This window comes from Condylura cristata, unplaced genomic scaffold (assembly GCF_000260355.1).
Source record: "Condylura cristata isolate star-nosed mole 26May11 unplaced genomic scaffold, ConCri1.0 scaffold00006, whole genome shotgun sequence".
In the NCBI taxonomy this organism is placed as follows: Eukaryota; Metazoa; Chordata; class Mammalia; order Eulipotyphla; family Talpidae; genus Condylura; species Condylura cristata.
In genome coordinates this window covers 14,621,546-14,639,735 of record NW_004567107.1, presented here as the reverse complement: position 1 = coordinate 14,639,735, position 18,190 = coordinate 14,621,546, and the positions used below count along the sequence as shown (strand labels likewise).

The following is an 18,190-nucleotide window of genomic DNA, read 5'->3' as shown; positions in this document are numbered from 1 at the left end:
CGGGCAACGGCGGGGGAGGGGGGCGCCGGCCGGGAGGGGACAGGGAAGGGTTTTCCCATTGGAAATAGATTCCTAAGGATCAGGGTAAATCTGCAGATCCTGGGGTGATTCAGGGTGTCCCAGCCATGGCTGACCTGTCTGACAGGAAAGACCTCAAGGGGACTGACAGCTGCAAGATGGGGAGACTTGGAGAGAAAGCCAGGAATGGGACAGAGTGGTGCAGCGCCTCCGAGCTGCCAGAGTGTGGGCGCTGATAAACGGCTGGGACGCTTCCTGGGGCTCCCTCCTAGTGTCCTTGGTGTGGATGCGCCCACGGGTGACACCAAGCGCCCCAGTGTGGACTGGGGAGCACGGTGGGGGGCCTGAAGGGCAGGGAAGGTGAAGGGCAGGCACGCCTGTGTCTAGCCTTCCCACCCACAGACCCAGTGGGTGGAAACAGCCACGTGAGCACCGGTATCAGCAAAGTATAGCAAAATAGCCAGATTGAGGTCCGTTTTGAGTAGCGTATTTATAATATAACCAATTTAACTGTAAACACATACGACTTCATCATTAATACTGCTTCTATTTAACAACTGGCTCCAGAAATTAGGCACCGGCGCTCCCCGCACTCTCGGGCCCTGGTTCTGAGCAGAGTGGACTTCAGGCCGCTGGGCTGGCCTGGGCTGGAGTCTGGCGGACACCGAGCCCGATCCCTGCTGGGGGAGCCTCACTCCATGCCAACGCAGGTCTCCTCCTTTTACAGGGTGCTCCGGGACGGATGGGGCCCCAAGGAGAACCCGGACTGGCTGGTTACAACGTAAGGGCGCCTCCCCTTTTTTCCGGATCTCCATCCTGCACGCCTGGTCCCAGGTCCTCCCCGGCCGCCTCACTGCACCTGCCCTCAGGCTTCTGCAGCCTTGTGTCCTCTCTGCCCTGGAAGCACCTGGGCCCTAGACCAGTGTGGGGGCCGAGGCCCATCGTTGGTCAGGCAGGGGCAGGGCGGTACCCCCACCTACCCCAAGACCTCACTGAATCTCTCCTTCCGATAGTGGGTGCCCCCCCACACCTCATTTCCAGGCTGCACAACTGTTCTCTGTGAAAGAGACCAGCCTTATCCCATTTTCTGTGTCCAACTTGGCACGTCCCCTTGGCAGAGGGTGAGCCAAACCCTCATTACACCCCTGGGGAGACCGGACCTCAAGAAGCAGGGGGCCTCCTCAGAAAGGAACACTGAGGCCCAGAGGTGAAACAGCTTGTGTGCAAGCATGGCAGTATATTAAGGATAGAAGTGGGGTGCAGTGGGGTGTGGGGGGAGGAATGGAGAGGAGGGCAAAGGAGATGAGGAGCTGGAGGCTGGGGGACAAGATCAGAGGTGCTGGAGCCCACGGAGAGCCCAGGTGTACAGTTCTGCTCACCACCTGGGGGTGTCAACTGAGGCCAGTCCCTTGCCCCTGCCTCTGCCCTGGAGGACACAGCACAGCTGACTCTCCAAAGATCTGGTCCTGGGTTGTGTCGCCTGAGCCCCAGATCAGTGCCCCCTAGGGGGTGTCTGGGACCCAGGCCGCATGTCCGGATGGCCAGACCAGAGAGACACACGTGGCCCCCATGAGAGTCCCACATGCTGCTAGAATACAGCCCAGGGTCTCTATCTCTGGGGTCCTGTCTTTCATCACCTGTGGGGTCCTCTTACCTCCCCCATCTTGTTTCCTTCAGGGACACAAAGGCGTTGCGGGGCCCCTTGGACCTCCTGGACCAAAAGGTGAAAAGGTGGGTTTTTAGCCCTGGGAAGCCGCTGCTCGCTGGTGCCAGGCTCATTGGGCGCTGCGGCCAGAGTGACCGGAAGCTCATGGCAGGCTCGTCTGTCACTCTCGGTCAGTCAGGAGGCGGCCGCAGCCCTGCTTGCGGGTAGCCATGAGACCAGCACTCAGGACAGATGTCTGCAACAGGCACACGGTTCCTGCCAGCCAGGGAATTCTGGGTGTAGGACTCTCAGTGGCACAGTGACTAACACCAGGATCCCATCATCTCCTCGAATGCGGGGATGAAAGGCTTGCTCATGAATGAGATCACCCAGTGAGAGCTGGAGAAGGCCACAGGGACCATGTAGAACTTCAGCACTTCATGGCCAGGAGGGGACCACCGAGGCAGAGGGAGGGCGTGTCCTCACCCCAGCCCTGGCTGCAAATTCCATAGAGGAGAAATCGCTAGAAGCGTGATCAGAACACCCCACAGTGCAGGTGGGGGGCATGGAGCAGAGGCCCAAGGCACCAGCCCCCCAGCTCCTGCCCCAAGACAGAGCTGACCAGGCCCCCGGATCCAAGTCTCTGAGGACCCACTTCCCGACCTCCCTCCCCTGCCCATGGCTCAGTGCGGGGCACGGGCTGCAGCCCAGCTCCTCGCCACCCTCCCTCCAGAACCCGCCTTGCTTTTGCCGAGTCAGCACCCCACTAACTCTCTCCCGCTGTTGTGAGTCACCCTGGCTTCTGCTCAGCTGGCCCCTTCTTCCCACTTGGAGGAGAACACATGAAAATCAAAGTGGCCACAGGCCTTGACACAACCCCCAGGAGGCTGTCAAAAGTGTCACTCAGCCCCCTTGGGCCTCCCAGGCTCTCCCAGGCTGCAGGGCTGGCACAGAATGGGTTAACATGGACCCTGAACCAGGTCCGGTTGGCAGGGGGGGGGTCCAAGACTCCCTTGCGCCCCACCCTTCTTTCGCAGGCCTAGTGCAGTCCCTGTGGCTGCTGGGCAGGGGAGTCTAACCCCAAAGGGGCCTCAAGCCTGCTGGGCACTCGGGAGGGGCCCCCTCCTTGCAGGGTGGATGCTTGGGGAGCACCAGGCACGCAGAAGCCCACGTACCTGTATTCCAGATGCGCTTTCCGCCTTAGGAGCTGCTAGTGTGTCCAGTCAGTCACTATCCGCCTATATAGTGTGTTTCTGTCCTCGAGTTAGTGCCTGCAGAAAAAGCTCCAAAGGGCTCCATGAATGGATAGTCGCCCATGAGCAGATGGTGCAGGGAGGGAGAGCGAGCTCCCCTAGGACCTGAGCTTGGACCCCAAAGCTCAGAGGTTATTTCCCCAGATTTTTCCATAGTTCTCACCATGAGGGCCCTGGAGGTGTCAGTGACAGGTGGGGAAACAGACTCCACCCTCGGGGACTCGTGCAGGGCAAGTGGGAGCACAGCAGGCTGGAGTCCGATGCTGTGGTCAGCGGTCAGGCCCTGCTTCCCAGTGAAGCAGGCTTGGCTAAGCCTGTGGGCTGTTCAGCTCGGAAACTCCCTGTGAGCTCACAAAGGGATGCCAGAGGGATTGGGGAGCTGGGAGGCGACTCTAGCATAGGAAGAGGAGGGGAGTGCTACCGACTGTCCAGTGCTAAAAACGCACCCCCAAATGATAGCCATCCCCAGGTGACAAGGGAGGAGGGGAGACTTTTGACCCAGGCCCCCCTTGATGCCTAAGTGGCCTTGCCTAAGGCCTCCCCTTCCCTGGGGCTCACCTGGGGATGCTCACCTGGTATACCAGGGTCTCCCTGGGGGGCCTGCGAGGGCTGCATGGATTCTAGGGAGCGATATACATGGCCACTGTCATGCGGGCCTAAAGGTATACGCACTAAGTGAACACAGCCCCCTCCCCCAAAGCCCCCCGGACAGCACCTCCCACCAAGGCAGGACAGAGCCCTGGGCCAAGAGCATGGGACGGGCAGGGAGGAGAGGGCGTCTTCCCTGCCCTGTGACCCCTGCACCTTCAGCACCTGCCTGCGGGGCCCATGGAGGCTCCAGACACAGACGCCAGCCCTCTGGGGCCCAGGACGGCCCAGCCCCAGGGATGGCTCCCGTCTTGATGGCTTCTCAGGGTTCCCCTGTGCTCCCACTGCAAGGGGCTCATGGGTAACCAGGCTTGTGCCCTCTACCCAAGGTTCTGCCATTTGCTATAGGGCTCACACCTTCCAGGTAGTTGGCACATGGCATCCAGCCACTTGTCCCGCGGGAGGACAAGACCTGAGGGTGACGGCGGGCCTCAGCTCTAAACCCTGCTCTTGCCTTGTTCTCTGACTGCGCCTGCACCACGGGATTGTCCCTGCCGTCACAGTTGTGGACAACACCAGTCTCAGGAGTGGGACCAGGCTCTTGGAACAGAGTAGTGCTCTTTGCCTCCCATGCCGCTGGGCACCAAAGCTGTCTGACTGGAAGACTAAAGTAGTAACCCCCCCTTTACACCAGACCACTTGCTCAGACCTTCAGCAGGTCTCTCCCTCTTGGAGACTTTTCTCCATGGGAGAATGAGGGTGAAATTGGATACCCCTTTGCTGCCTGGCCTGAGTCTCCCCAGCTATGTCCCTAGCGTGGCTCCTTGTCCTCTGAGTGGAGTGCCTAGTCAGCAGGAAGAGAGGTTTATCCTAAAGCTGGTTGTTCCGTGTCTGCAGGGGGAGCAGGGTGAGGATGGCCAGGCCGAAGGGCCCCCGGGACCCCCTGGAGATCGGGTAAGACCCACCTGCATCCCCTGGACCACACTGCAGGGAGGGGGAGGCTGACAGGGGTGAGGCCTTCTGCAGAGGGTGTGGCCCTGAGGCCCAGGCCTGGGCCCCTGCGCTCAGTGGCCCATATTTGCTGCTGTCCTTGTCCTTCAGGGTCCAGTGGGGGATCGAGGAGACCGTGGGGAACCAGGGGACCCAGGCTACCCTGTAAGTACCAGAGCGCCTCCCTGTTGGCAGCGTGGGGAGAGTGGCAGGAGAGGGCAGTCCTGGCCGCGTGCGTGGCCTGCGCTCAACAGCCCAGGCAGGAGCCAACGCTGCCTCCCCCATAGGGCACTGGCTGAAGCACAGCTCCCTGAGGACGGGGGCTGGGGGGCTTAGTTCATGAGGCATGGGCCTCAGACCTTTCCTGAGGGAGGGAGGGAGAGGAGGAGGTGGGGACTCTGGGTGCCCCAGAGACACCACCCATGTGGGGAGCAGTCATCTCTGCAGAAACTGTAGAGACAGAAGCAGGAGACCGGCCAGGGAATGGGCTGCAGGCCCACCCGCACCCCACCTTCCTTCCTTCATCCCTGCTGGTGGGTTGTTGTCTTACCTGTTTTGCAGATGGGGAAACTGAGGCTGGGGGTGGTGGCATGTGGCCCCCCAGAGCAGCGCTTCTGGGGCTGCACCAGGGTGGAACTGTGCCCCCTGCCCTCTCCCAAGATGAGCTCCTCAACACTGTCCTTGTCTTCTAGGGACAGGAGGGCGTACAAGGCCTCCGTGGAAATCCGGGCCAGCAGGGCCGGCCTGTGAGTGGTGCTCCCTGCCACATCTCCCCCTTCCTGCCCCAAGGCGGGTAGAGTGGGGGTGGGAGAATCACACAACTTCTTAAAGGGACCCTCCTTGCAAGAGGGCTTTTTTCCCGCCCTGACCCTGGGGACACCCCCAGAGCCTGCACCCCCAAACCCCTCCCCACGCCTCCCCCTCCAGGCGGAGACTGGCCACCCTCCCCGGGAGAGAATCCTGGGGCTGCCTTGAGTCATCTCACCTTGGTTTGCAGGGGCATCCGGGACCCCGGGGGCGGCCGGGACCCAAAGGATCCAAGGGAGACCAGGTAAGAGGCTGGGTGTCCACGGGGTGACTGCGGTCCTGGGAAGGAACAAGGCAGGCCTGAGCACACAGGACAGCGTGGGAGGGCCATGAGAAAGAGAGGGCCCTATTTTCTGGGACCCAGGAGGGGGAATCACCTGGCTGAGGTCAACTAGAAGCATCTGGATCCAGGACAGTCAAGACACAGAGCTGGCCTGTTCCCAGCGTATCACAGCCTGTGGAGAGACACCTGGAGAATGTGCCAGGGGGGTTGCAGGAGGGAGCCAGGCAGTGACGCTCATGAGGAAGACGGTCCTGCCTGGCACGAAGGTCCCCTGTGTCGCCCTCCACTGTTGAAGTTGGGCCAGGCTCCCACCAGGGACGGGCTCTGTGGCAGGGGGCCTGCGAGGAGCAGGGGGCCCAGCGAGGCCAGTGGCACCACTGGTTCTTCCAAGGCCAGTCCTGCCCCTGGGCTTCAGACCGGGCTGCTTGCTTGGATTTGGCTCAGATGCCCTGAGCCAAGCGGTGACAGGCAGGACCTGGCCAGATAGGGGTCTTGATCTCTCTGCACTCTTGCAGATCTCCTGGGGTGCCACAGTGCCTCCAGGCACCTCCATCATGTGCCCCTTGATTTTACAGGGACCTAAGGGAAAGCAAGGCCAGGCCGGGGCACCAGGACGGAGGGGCATCCAGGTGGGTAATCCTAGTGACGCCCCCTCGGCCCTCTCTTGCCCTCCCTGGAAGCCCTCAACCACTTCTGTGTATCCCCAGGGCCTGCAGGGGCTTCCGGGGCCCCGGGGCGTGGTGGGGAGACAGGGCTCTGAGGGTGTCGCTGGACCAGATGGGCTTCCTGGCAGGGACGGCCGAGCAGGACAGCAGGTGAGCAGCACCTGGGGTCAGCGCAGGTGGCGTCTCCTGTTGAGACTGTGTGTGTGTGCACTGTGTGTGCCTATAGTAAGTAGTGTGAGCGCTTGTGTGTGTTGGGTGCTGCCTTACGCTATGGGTCAGGAGGAGCAGCTTGGGGGACTTGGATGGGACAGAACCAATATATTGAGAAGTTTCCTGGGCTCTTTTGGGGTGAACAATTGCCTCACCCCCTGGGACCTGGGAGTGTGGCCCTCCTGACGCCTCTCCTGCATGCCAGCACCCAGAAAGGGCATCCTCATCCCAGCAGACAGAGCCTGGTTTTAATATCACTCCCCTGCCCCACTCACAAATCCTCAACCTTCTCATCCCCCTGGTGCCTCCCCCCATCCTCACACTCAGTGGGACCCCCATCCTAGAGCATAACCTTCTGTTTCTGGGCCATCTATGTCCTGAAACATGGGGGACCCTCCTCTGCCTCTTTCTTTACAGGGGGAGCAGGGAGATGATGGGATCCCTGGCCCCATGGGCCCTGCTGGGAAGAGAGGAAACCCAGGTGTGGCTGGCTTGCCTGGAGCACAGGGGCCCCCAGGATTCAAGGTCAGATACTTCTTCATCCACTTACCCACGCTTCCTGCCTGAGTACTAGTTATGATGATACTGATTGCAATAGTGACATGTGCACCTATTTTAGGGCCTAGTGGAGAGTGGAATCCACATTGCTGCCTTTCTCAGGGGCCCCTGGTCCAAGCTTGGACCCACATACAAAGGATGGTTTATCCAAGTAGCTCTAATACTGCCCCCTCCCTGGCCCGCGAAACCCTCCAGTGGTTGTTGAGTTGTCCATGGGTGCCGCCTAGTGGGCCCTTTGTGGAATAACGTTTCCTGCCACAGGGAACCCTCGTCCGAGCCATCTGTTTAGCAAATCTTGAGTTACTTTGGGAGAAGCAGCCCCAAGTGAGGCTGACCTGAGGAATAGATCCTGAAGGGACGATTGAGATGAATGTAGGGGACATGCCTCGTGCCCTCCCTGAGCTCCGGGTTTCAGTGGGGAAAGGTTAGAACCTCCGTGAGGACTGCAGCAGGAAGACAGGTAGCCTTCACTTAAAGGAGGATTTAACTGAAATAGAAAGGACAGGGCAGTCTAGGCTGGAGGAGTAGAGTGAGTGGAGGTGTGGAGGTGGGAGCTACATCGTTCCAGGGGAGAAGCAGTGTGAGAGAGTGCAGGGGGCAAAATAAAGGAAGAAACCAGTCCTGTTCAGGAGGCTGGAGGTCTGAGCCCCTCCCTCCCGGCCCTGCACCTGTTACGCCTGCATCCACACTGACCTGCAGCTTTGCTGTCTGTCTCCTCGCTCCCCTACACCCTGAGCTATTTCCTCCTTGACTGCTCGTTTTGATGTATTTCTTTTAGGGTGAAAGTGGGTTAACTGGGCAGCTGGGTCCTCCTGGCAAGCGAGGGACAGAAGGCGGAATGGGGCTTCCTGGGGACCAGGGGGAGCCTGGATCCAAGGGCCAGCCGGTAAGTGAGCCCTAGGGACTATGCATGCTCATGCCTTGCACACACAAATACTCACATTCACATGTGCACGTAGGAGCCACCCGCCTGCTCGGTGACAAGGGTGCCACAACCTGAGTGGGGTGCATGGGAGCGGGCTGAGATCTGAGTGGTCTCTTTAGAATGAAGACAGGTGAATCACAGCCAGAACCAGGGTGCGCGGACTCCCTGTCCTGTGCTCTGGACTGTCTTCATTCTTCCTTCTGTCCCAGAGAACATTCAGCATACTCCTACCATGACAAATCAGGGAAAGCAAGGAACAAGTGGACGTGTATAGAAAATAAGTGGCATCTATTAAACACGCCAACTGAAAAAGATACTGTGAGTCTGAGTTCAACAAAAAGCAAGATTCAACAATAGTCTGCTACAAAAAGCTGACTTTAAATATAGACACAAATAGGGTAACATACACTGTGCTAATATGCATGCAAAAAAATGGAGAGGCTGTTTAAATGTCAGACAAAATAGATTTCTGAGTACAGGCTACTAGCAGTAATAAAGAAGTTCATTTCATATTACTAAAGAGGTCACTTTATTGAGATGGCATAAAATCCTATGCTTATGGACCTGATGACAGATCTATAAAATTTATTAAAATTATGGAAATATAAGGAGAAATAGACAAGTTCACAATTACAGTACACTTCTCTCACAACATATTACAAATAGACAGGAAGTCAGTAAAGATAGAGAAGAGTTGAACAACATTATCAACCAACTTGACCTAACTGATACTTCAGAATACTCCTCCCAATATCAATAGGATATATGTTTTCAAGTACTTCCAGAACATATACTAAGACAAACCATATCTTGAGTCTTAAACCAGACTTGATACATTTTGAAGGATTCAAATCACACAGAATAGTATATGACCACAGAGAAATTAAACTAGATCAATAACAGAAAGATATCTGAAAAATCCCCATGTTATGAAACTAAGTAGCAAATGTCTAGATAATTTATGAGTCAAAGAAGAAAGCAAAAGGGAAATACATATTTTGAGCTGAATGAAAGTGAAGACACCACATATCAAAATTGGCAGGATGCTAATATAGCACTCAGGGGACATTTTAACAATAACTCATGGGTCAGAAAGAAGGAAGGTCTCATTGAAGGCAATGACTTCAGCTTTTATCTTAAGAAAACAGGAGGAGGAGCAAATTAGAAGCAACATGAGTGAAAGGAAAATATGAAGATTAGAAATAAAAAAATGAAACAGAAAATTCAAAAGTTGTTTCTTCAAATAAGTAAAACTAATAAACCTCCAGCCAAAGTAATCAGGAAAAAAAGAAAATAGAAAAATCACTAATATTAATAAGAGGTGATGTTACTGGAGGTGATATGAGATATTAAAAGGATAATAAGACAATGTTATGAGCATTACATTAAAAAACTTATGTGAGATGGACAAACTCCAAAAAGGCAATGAAGAGTGAAGTTGGCCCAGCTGACATGGTACCTAGAATGTGTTTCCTCCTGTCTTACCTCCTGGAGCAGCAGTAACTGATGTCTGTAGGACAGGCAGAGCCAGGGGTCCCGTGCCGTGTCAGGCACCCAAATCCAGGCCCCACTCACCCTATCTCGTCCTGTTCTCCCTGCAGGGTGACTCTGGCCAGATGGGCTTCCCAGGAATGGCTGGCCTCTTCGGACCCAAGGTATGGATGCCCGCAGCACACTGTCCATGTTGGGGTCCCCTCTACGCATCGACTGGCTCATTTATCGACTCATCACATTTTTCTTGAGGACGTACAAGGGGGGGATGAGGACACAGCAGGAACCCCTCATCCACCGGTGCTCACATCCCAGCAGCCAGAGTTCTAAGCCCGCCTCCAGAATTTACCAGCTCCGCGCTTGGGGTCTCCTTAGCCTCACTTTGCTCATCTGTGCAATGGGCATAAAACCCTAGAGGGTTGTTATACAATTAAGCGAGGCAGGCAGCCAGCACGCTGACATCTGCTGATATTTAAGGGGACATGGTTGCTCTTCCCAAGGCCTCTCGAGTCTGGCCTCGTAGCGTGGACAGCAGAGGTTGGCCAGACTCGAGGGGTGGTGGAGCTACATGGGGGCCTTTACCCAGCGGCCACCCAGGCACAGACCTTCCTCTACCTCCCGCAGGGGCCCCCTGGAGACCTCGGCTTCAAAGGCATCCGGGGCCCTCGGGGTCCTCCGGGCTTGACGGTGAGCCCCCTTCTCTGTCCTGACGAGTCTGGACTGCACCAGCAGGCCCCTCTCAGCAGGGACTATGCCTGCTTTCCTCCTCCTGCTCCTGCTCCTTCTGTGTCAAGACCCCTTTGCCCTGGTCCCCCTCCCATCTCTATACCCTTGCATATGCTGTTCCTGCCAGGGGCGGCTACTGCTCCCCATCTCCACATGTGCAGCACCTCAGTCACACAAGGGGGTTCAGTGATGCTTGGCCGGCCCCTGCTTGAAAAGGTCTTCCCACTGCTCCCCGGGACACTCATGCTGCCCTCTGTGCCTGTGACTCTTCCCCAGACCCTGAGATGAGGACACATAAGCCTTTCTCTCTCTTCTCTAGGGAAAGGAAGGCATCAAAGGGCCCCTTGGAATCCTGGGACCTTCGGGACGCCCGGTATGTACAGACACCTGGCCACGGCTCGGTCCCTGGCCTCCCTGGCTCCGTGGCCTGGGGCCAGTCTGGGCCTCGGTCTCCCCACCTGGGGAATGGGGAGCCCCCTCTGAGCCTTCTCTCACTGGGCCTGGTTTGTTGCAGGGTCCAAAGGGCGACAAAGGCAGCCGCGGGGACTTGGTGAGTAGCAGGCTGGAGGCAGTGCTGCAGGGGTGGGGGGTGGGGGCCGCGCTCAGCTCGGGTCCCCTGACTCTCTCCCTGCTTTGTCTCCTTTCAGGGATTGCAAGGTCCCAAGGTGAGTGGGCTGGGGTGTCAGGGCTGGCGGGTGGGACGGCAATGGGCCACCCTCCCCATGACTCCTAATGCTCTTGGGTGTGTCCTTGCCCCAGACGATGGTCCAGTCTGTACCAGTCTGTGTCGGGGGCACCATGGTTCCAGATCTCAGGGCTGTTCCAGAAGGCCCAGGTGGGGGGAGACGGAAGACCTTTGTCCAGGGCCTCACTGTTCTTCTTGTCTTCTTCCAGGGTCCTCCTGGCCCCAGGGGGCGGCCCGGCCCACCGGTAGGTAACTGTGTTCAAGGCAGGGATCCTTTGAGTGAGGCCCAAGGTTCTGCCCACAGACCCTGGTTTTGGCCCTGACCTCATAAGGCCTGCAAGCTTCTGACAACCGGCAGACTTCTGGGAGAGTGTAGTGAACCCAGGAGGGCCAGGCTGGAGTAGACCCTCTCTGGCAGGACCCACCTCCCGGAGAGCAGAAACCAGGTTGCCCAGATCACCCCTCCAGCGCCCAGTGCCCATCAAATACTGACCCAGCCTCTTCTTTTGCAGGGTCCTCCCGGAAGCCCCATCCACTTTGTAAGTCGAACGCAGTGTCTTGTTTATTTGGGGGTGGAAGATTGGAGGCTGGGCTGGGGAGGGGCAGCTGATCCATCCTGGCTGTGTGGCTAGAACCTAAGCTGGGCCTCGGATGCCTGTGTTCTCCCTACTGGACCCTGGGCCCTGAGAAAGGACTTGGGAGGCAAGAAACCCAGAAATTAGCAAGGGAGTGCCCTTGACTGAATCTCCAAGACTCCAGCTGCTGTGCTTCAAGTGCCATCGGCACATTGCTCAGCAGACCAGATCACTGCGTTGGGTGCCTCCATCAGAGCCGGGAACAAAGAGTGGGCAGACAGGCTGATTGCCCTCTGCAGTTCCTCTGGGGACAGGGCCTGGCCGTCTGAAAGCTCAGCCTTCCAAGCCCTCTGGGCCCCTCCTGGTTTCACTGAAGGCTGAACTGTGAGTCTGGCCCAGAGGATTTTACCATTTTTGAATAGTCACGAAATTTTCAGTGCCAGACACCATTAGAAGTGCCATGGGTGTATGAACTCACTGACCCCTCCACAGTGCTGACTTTTATGATCGTGCCCCTTTTTAAGAGGCCACAACTGAGGCCCAGAGGTTGAGCCACTTGCCCCAGATTACACAGCTAGTCAGTAGCAAGGCTGGGGTTGGGGTTAGAGATTCTCCGCCTTGTAGTTTCCACAAGACCACAGCCCTGCTTCTACAAGTTCAGGGCTAGGGGCCCGTTACATGAGCACAGGAGGAGGAGCGAGACTGCAGGCTGTAGCGAGAAGGGCCTCCAGCCTCGCACCATAGCTTCAGCAGGGTCCCTTTGCAGCTAACGCCTGGGAAATGCTTGGCCCTTGGGACCAGATGCTGCTTTGCTTCTATTGACAGCCCTGTGCATTGCAGGATGGTAGCAGCATCCTCACCCTCCTTCTACTTGGTTGAGCCCACACCACACACACTCCATCACAGGCCACTCTGAACCTCAACAGGATCCCCTCCCCGATCCGTGGCTGCCAGACATCCCAGTAGGACCTGCCACATTGTGTGGTGTGTAGGAGCCCACACCCTCTAGGTTTGTGTGATTACACTCTGCTGTTTGCACAACGATGCAGTCACCTAACAATGCATTTCTTAGAATATACCCTTGTCATTAAGCAGCACATGCCGCAAATACAGAAGCACCCCCCTCCTGCGTTGACAGCTAAGAACAGCCCCAGAAATTGCCAGTTGTCCCCTAGGTGACAGCATCAGCCCTAGTTGAGAATTACTGCGATGGGAGACGGCCAGATGGAGCAATGGAAGGAGGAGAGCTGTAGGCAACGGAGGCGGCATGTGCAAAGGGCCTGGGGCTAGACAGAGCCTGGCACGTAGGGTTTAGAGGTGTCGGTGCGTCTGGTGCAGAGCATCTGTGGGAGGCAGAAGGGAGACAGAGCTAGAGGGCTCAGGACTCGGGCAGGGTCTTGGGACTGCCACGGGGTTTGGGCACAATCCTGAGTGCAGGGAGCTATGAAGGAGCCTAGAGGGAGTGGAAAGGTCGGTTTTGACTGTTTGCAAGGCAAGAAGGACAGACTCCCACAGAGGACATGTGACTGGCTGCAATCCCATTGAGGAAGGTGGTAAAGTTCGTGTTCAGACTGGAGACCCCCACTGGTGCAGCAGGGGGAAAGGAGGCAGCAGAATGTGTATCCTGTCTTCTCCCTGCACAGCAACAAGATGGCCTTGGGGCAGCTTTCCAGACGTGGATGGACAGTAATGGAGCTCTGAGAGCAGAGGTACCTGGCCCATGGGGGGCACTTTCCTGGGGGAACAGCCGCATGCCTGTGTGGTCAGTGGTGTCCACTTGGCCACCACCCCGTGCTCTGTAACCCTGGTCTTGAGGGTGTCTGGCAGCCACGGATCGGGGAGGGGATCCTGTTGAGGTTCAGAGTGGCCTGTGATGGAGTTCGAGGTCACCCGCCTATGTGAGTCGAGCAAGGCTGATAACAGGCCCTGAGCACTTTTGCTTTAACCCAACGGCCTCGCAGGGCCTCCAAGTTCTTGGTGGCTGAGTCGGCAATAAGGCTCTTCTGGGCCCACGGCCTACAGCAGCTCCCTGTGTCAGTCCCTCCATCTGCCAGGAATAGCAGCTCTTGGTCATTTCCCAGGGCACTGCTGTGACTCTGGCCTGCAGTCAGCTCAGCTCCTGACTCCAGGCCACAGAGGTCCTCAGCTGACCTCCAGTTGAGCCTCACTCAGGACCCCCTCTTCACTACCTTGTCTTCTTCCCTTAATGGGGCTCACTCACTAATGGCCCCCAGCCCAGACCTCCTACAGACATCCCTGTGTTCCTTGTGCCGGGTACCGTGGAAAGCTGGGGAACCTCTCCCTGAGGCCTCACAATCCAGGGGTGCAGCGGTATGGAAGAACGCGTTACCTCCTCCCATGACAGGATGGGGGGGTGCCCCGAGGCTATGGGGTGGAGAGGGTGGTGCTTCTGCTTCTGGAGCGTGCTGCGATGCCTCCCCAGGAGAGCGCTGCCCGGCACAGCCTTCAACATCGCTCTTCAAGGGCGCCCGGGGGTGACCCTCTTTGTACTGCCCAGAGCCCGCACACAGCGCTAGAGAGGTGGCAGCAGAGAATGGTAGATGTCTTTTCTCACACACTTAAAGCTAACTGGCTTGTTGCCAGGGGGCCTGACTCTGCTCTCTGCCTCTCCCCGCCCTGGCTCCCTCCCAGGTCAGCACCATGCCGGAGAAGGCCTGATGGGCCAGCCCTGACGGGGTGGTCATCACTCTGCTCCCATTTCCATAGCTGCAGTCTCATGACCCTTCCCTACACACACACACTCACACACACACACACACACACACACACACACGGCCGCACGCGCAGGCTCGAGCCCACACCCCAAAGCAGCTGGGAAATCCAGTCTGTGTCTAGGCTGAGGAGTGACTGGGTGAGCAGCTGCCCATCACACAGGCACATGCACACACAGGCGAGTAGCGCTTATGTAGCACCTCTTTGTGGCTCTGGAAACAGGTCCACGGCCCTGGAGCAAGAGTCCCACCTGGTCAGGGCTCTCCATGGCCCTTCCTCTCCACGGTGACATCCACCTTCTCCAGCTGGATTCCTCACCCCAGAGACTTGGCCCTGCTGGTGCCATTTCTGTCTCCTGACTCCTCCTCACAGACACCCCACTCCTACCTCAGGGGAACTGGCCGGGACTGGCACCCCACCCGTGCCCCTCGGTACCCAGAACCTGCCCTGGCCTCGTCTGGACTAGGCAGGGGCCACTCCTCAGTGTCCTCCACTTTGTCCCAGTTTTGTCATCTGTTGAGCGGAAGAAAACCTAACTCCTGCCCCAGGCGTGAGCCTGGGAACCCAGAGATGCCGTCCAGCAGTGAGAGCTCGGCGTTGTGGGGCTTGGACCTCGGGAAAGGACCTGGCGGGCCAACGGCCACCCTCTCTCCTCTTGTCAGGGCTACAGCCATCCGGACCGGCTGGTGCTGGACCAGGGAGGGGAGATCTTTAAAACCTTACACTACCTCAGCAATCTCATCCAGAGCATTAAGACGCCCCTGGGCACCAAAGAGAATCCTGCCCGGGTCTGTCGGGACCTCATGGACTGTGAGCAGAAGATGGTGGATGGTAGGATGGCCACTGGGGTCTGGAGGAAAGTGGGGGGAGGGGAACGACAGGGTAGGGCACAGCAGAGTTCCAGGGGGGCAGGGGAGATGGAACATTTGGTTCTTGACTCATCTGGGCCAAGTTTCGGTCCTCAGGGAGATAGGCATCTGGGCGGTCATTTATTCACTCAGCAAACAGTCAGGGTCCTGTGGCATACCACAGCTTGTGCTTTCTGGGGAGTGGAAATAAAGTAGGAAACACAGAAGCGGCCCGAGCCTTCTAGAGCTCACGGATGCACAAGCTGAGAATTTGGCCATGCAATGAGACAAGAATTTTGGCAGTAAAAAGCCCTGAAGTTTATCCCAACCCTGAGGACTCAGTCACAGCTTCTCTGGAGAGCCAGGATTTTCCCCTTCTCTCTATGAGCTGATGTGGTGCCGTGGAAGGATCACACGGTTTGGAGGCAGACAGACCTGGTTTGAATGTCAGCCCCTGTGAGCTGGACCCACAAGTCACCGCCCCAAGCCCAGGGAGGGGGCTGCACAGGAAGGGGGCCACAAGGCTTCTTGCAAAGCCTTCAGCTGCAGGGGCTTTGGCTCCCTCAGAAGGCCAGTGGGAAAGCCAGAGGGGCCTGGCTGGCGGGTGGGCAGCCCTGGCCTGCCTCTCCCAACAGCCCTAGCAGGATCCCTTGTCTTGCTGGAGAAACCATTCAGTCGGATGACCCCTCAGTCACTGGGGCAAGCGACTCAGTCTCTGACAACCTCACTTGTCCCATCTGTAAAATGGACACTTCCATGGCGACATAAGCAGTGCTCAGCCGTGTGTCCCCTCCAGGGGCTCTGCCGGCTGGCAGTCTGCCCAGGAGGCTGTCTTCCACCCCAGAGTCTTCTGGGATCCGTTTTCTGCTTCCCCCTCCCTGACTTCACACCCAGAGGGCTGTCCAGCCAAACCCCGGGCCCCTCCCCACATATACACACCGCACCTCCGTCCCATGCCGCCTGCAGGTACCTACTGGGTGGATCCAAACCTCGGCTGCTCGTCCGACACCATCGAAGTCTCCTGCAACTTCACACATGGTGGACAGACGTGCCTGAAACCCATCACGTCCTCAAAGGTGCCCACTGCTCCTACCCCTGTGCTGCCCAGCCTGGCCCTCTCACCCCCACATTGCCCTGGACCACAGCCCACCAAGGTTTTGGTCTGGGCCCTGACGGTCTTGCTTCACAGCCTGGGGAAAGTCATCCTGAGTTTCCTCATCTGCAAATCGGGGATGAATTGCTCAAAATCCATGATCTTCTAAACCCTTGGAATTGTATGATGCTGAGGGTTCTTCAAATCGGTCTTTCTGCCTAATGACTAAAAGTCACCGGTTGGCCAACTGGCCTGGCATGGAGAACCAGGACACGACTGCTTCATGTGCCAGAGTGTATGCAGCTGTTTAACGCGTGTGCTTTGCCAGCTTCCCCTGTGTCTAGCTCCAGGCTGAGAATTTCAAGCGGCTCATAGACACTCAGCAGTCATCCAAAGCCAGCCAGCAGAAGTGGGGCATAACCTCTCCCCGCAGGGTCCCCCTTCTGTAGATCAAGGACGTCTCGTTCCAGCAGGCCACCCAGATGTGAGAATGACTCATGCTGCAGTGAGAAGAGGCACCCTGGCTTTGGGGGGCTTGGGGGGTATCACCCCTTTACACCACAGCCCATTAGGAGCCCTAGGGAGGCGCCAGGAGAAGCTGTGCTGGCCAGCGTTTGTCCATCTCTAGGCAAACCAGTCCATCAGTGCGTCCTCTTGGGGCTGTCCAGGTGCCGAGAGTCAAGGACCAGCTGCCTGCTGCCCACAGTTAGAGCTCTGAGTCCAGCTGGCCTAGGCCCCTCTGCCTCTGAGGTCTGGAGACCACATGGGAAAGTTGCCCGGCCAAGGGGTAAAGGCCATAGTTTGCACCTGGATCGGTAGTAGAATGGCCCATCCTGTCCCACACCTCAGGTCCAGTGAACCACTGAAGACTTAATGGGCTTCCGTTTTCAGCAGCACCTCACCCCACGCTGGGTCTTGGAATTTAGAAAGAATGGAGACGGAGGCACTTCTCATTTCCCGAGCTCCAGGAGTCTCTGGAACTTGGGCCAGGTCCTCTTCTCTGGGCCTTGGGATCCCAGCTCAGCACCAAAGACCCCTCCGCCCATACAAAGTGGAGTGGGTGGTAGGTCAGATTATGTCGGGGTGGTTCCAACGCTGCCTGGAAGCTGGCCGGCTCCTTCCTTTCCTAGCCTAGGCTGTGGACAAGCCTCTCTTTCCAGGACCCCCCATCCTTTCAGTGGACACATGTCTGGGAGCAGGAAAGGCCCGTAGCCACACCACCAGGACCCCCTTTCACTGCTGCATCTCCTCTGCAGGTCGAGTTTGCTGTCAGCAGGGTCCAGATGAACTTCCTGCACCTGCTAAGTTCTGAGGTGACTCAGCACATCACCATCCACTGCCTTAACGTGACCGTGTGGCAGGAGGGCACTGGCCAGACCCCATCCAAGCAGGCTGTGCGCTTTCGGGCCTGGAACGGACAGATCTTTGAAGCTGGGGGTCAGTTCCAGCCCGAGGTACCCATGGATGGCTGCAAGGTATCTCTCCCAGCCCCCGATGCAGGGACAGGTGGAAAAGCTTGTTTTTACTATGAATGGGGTATGATCATTTTACACTATATTAGTATAGTATACATTATCTTTATATATAATTTATACTAATTCTACTATGAAATTACTTTTATTCATTTGCCTCCTGAGGCCCTAAGACCTGGGCTGGTGTCAGTTCCGCAAGTGGGTAGATGCTGTCATTTATTGGCAAGACCTTTTGTAGACAGATTGGATTTCTACTCTTCTGCCTACCCCTACCCTGTCAGGTGCTAATTCCTTCTTTTAGGATTTTTGGTTATTTTCAGATACCCAAGGCAAGGATGGATTGTTGGGGAAGGAAAAGAACTGATATATTGCTGATACATTGCAAGGATGTAGGGAAACCAACATTCTCACACAAAGCTATTTGAAAAAACCAAATTGCTAGAGGATTTCTGGACAGCAGCTTTAGATAGACAGACAGACAGGCAGGCAGACAGATAGATAAATAGATAGATAGAGGATAGATAGATGATAGGTAGGTAGGTAGAAGATAGATAGATAGATAGATAGATAGATAGATAGATAGATAGATAGATAGATAGATAGATAGATAGATAGATAGATAGAT

At 56.8% G+C, this 18,190-nt stretch overlaps 1 protein-coding gene across 1 annotated transcript in view; it reads left to right on the top strand.

The window, feature by feature from the left end:
* COL27A1 (collagen, type XXVII, alpha 1) overlaps positions 1–18,190 on the top strand; it is a 124,647-nt gene that overhangs the window by 103,444 nt on the left and 3,013 nt on the right. The window contains exons 40-60 of the mRNA XM_012721232.1: positions 746–799; positions 1,696–1,749; positions 4,402–4,458; positions 4,606–4,659; positions 5,187–5,240; positions 5,492–5,545; positions 6,160–6,213; positions 6,292–6,399; positions 6,877–6,984; positions 7,796–7,903; positions 9,544–9,597; positions 10,058–10,120; positions 10,479–10,532; positions 10,674–10,709; positions 10,807–10,824; positions 11,054–11,089; positions 11,357–11,383; positions 13,063–13,128; positions 14,815–14,983; positions 15,967–16,076; positions 17,350–17,568. Coding sequence (XP_012576686.1) covers positions 746–799; positions 1,696–1,749; positions 4,402–4,458; positions 4,606–4,659; positions 5,187–5,240; positions 5,492–5,545; positions 6,160–6,213; positions 6,292–6,399; positions 6,877–6,984; positions 7,796–7,903; positions 9,544–9,597; positions 10,058–10,120; positions 10,479–10,532; positions 10,674–10,709; positions 10,807–10,824; positions 11,054–11,089; positions 11,357–11,383; positions 13,063–13,128; positions 14,815–14,983; positions 15,967–16,076; positions 17,350–17,568 — 1,557 coding nt within the window. The remainder of the gene's footprint in view (positions 1–745; positions 800–1,695; positions 1,750–4,401; positions 4,459–4,605; positions 4,660–5,186; positions 5,241–5,491; positions 5,546–6,159; positions 6,214–6,291; positions 6,400–6,876; positions 6,985–7,795; positions 7,904–9,543; positions 9,598–10,057; positions 10,121–10,478; positions 10,533–10,673; positions 10,710–10,806; positions 10,825–11,053; positions 11,090–11,356; positions 11,384–13,062; positions 13,129–14,814; positions 14,984–15,966; positions 16,077–17,349; positions 17,569–18,190) is intronic.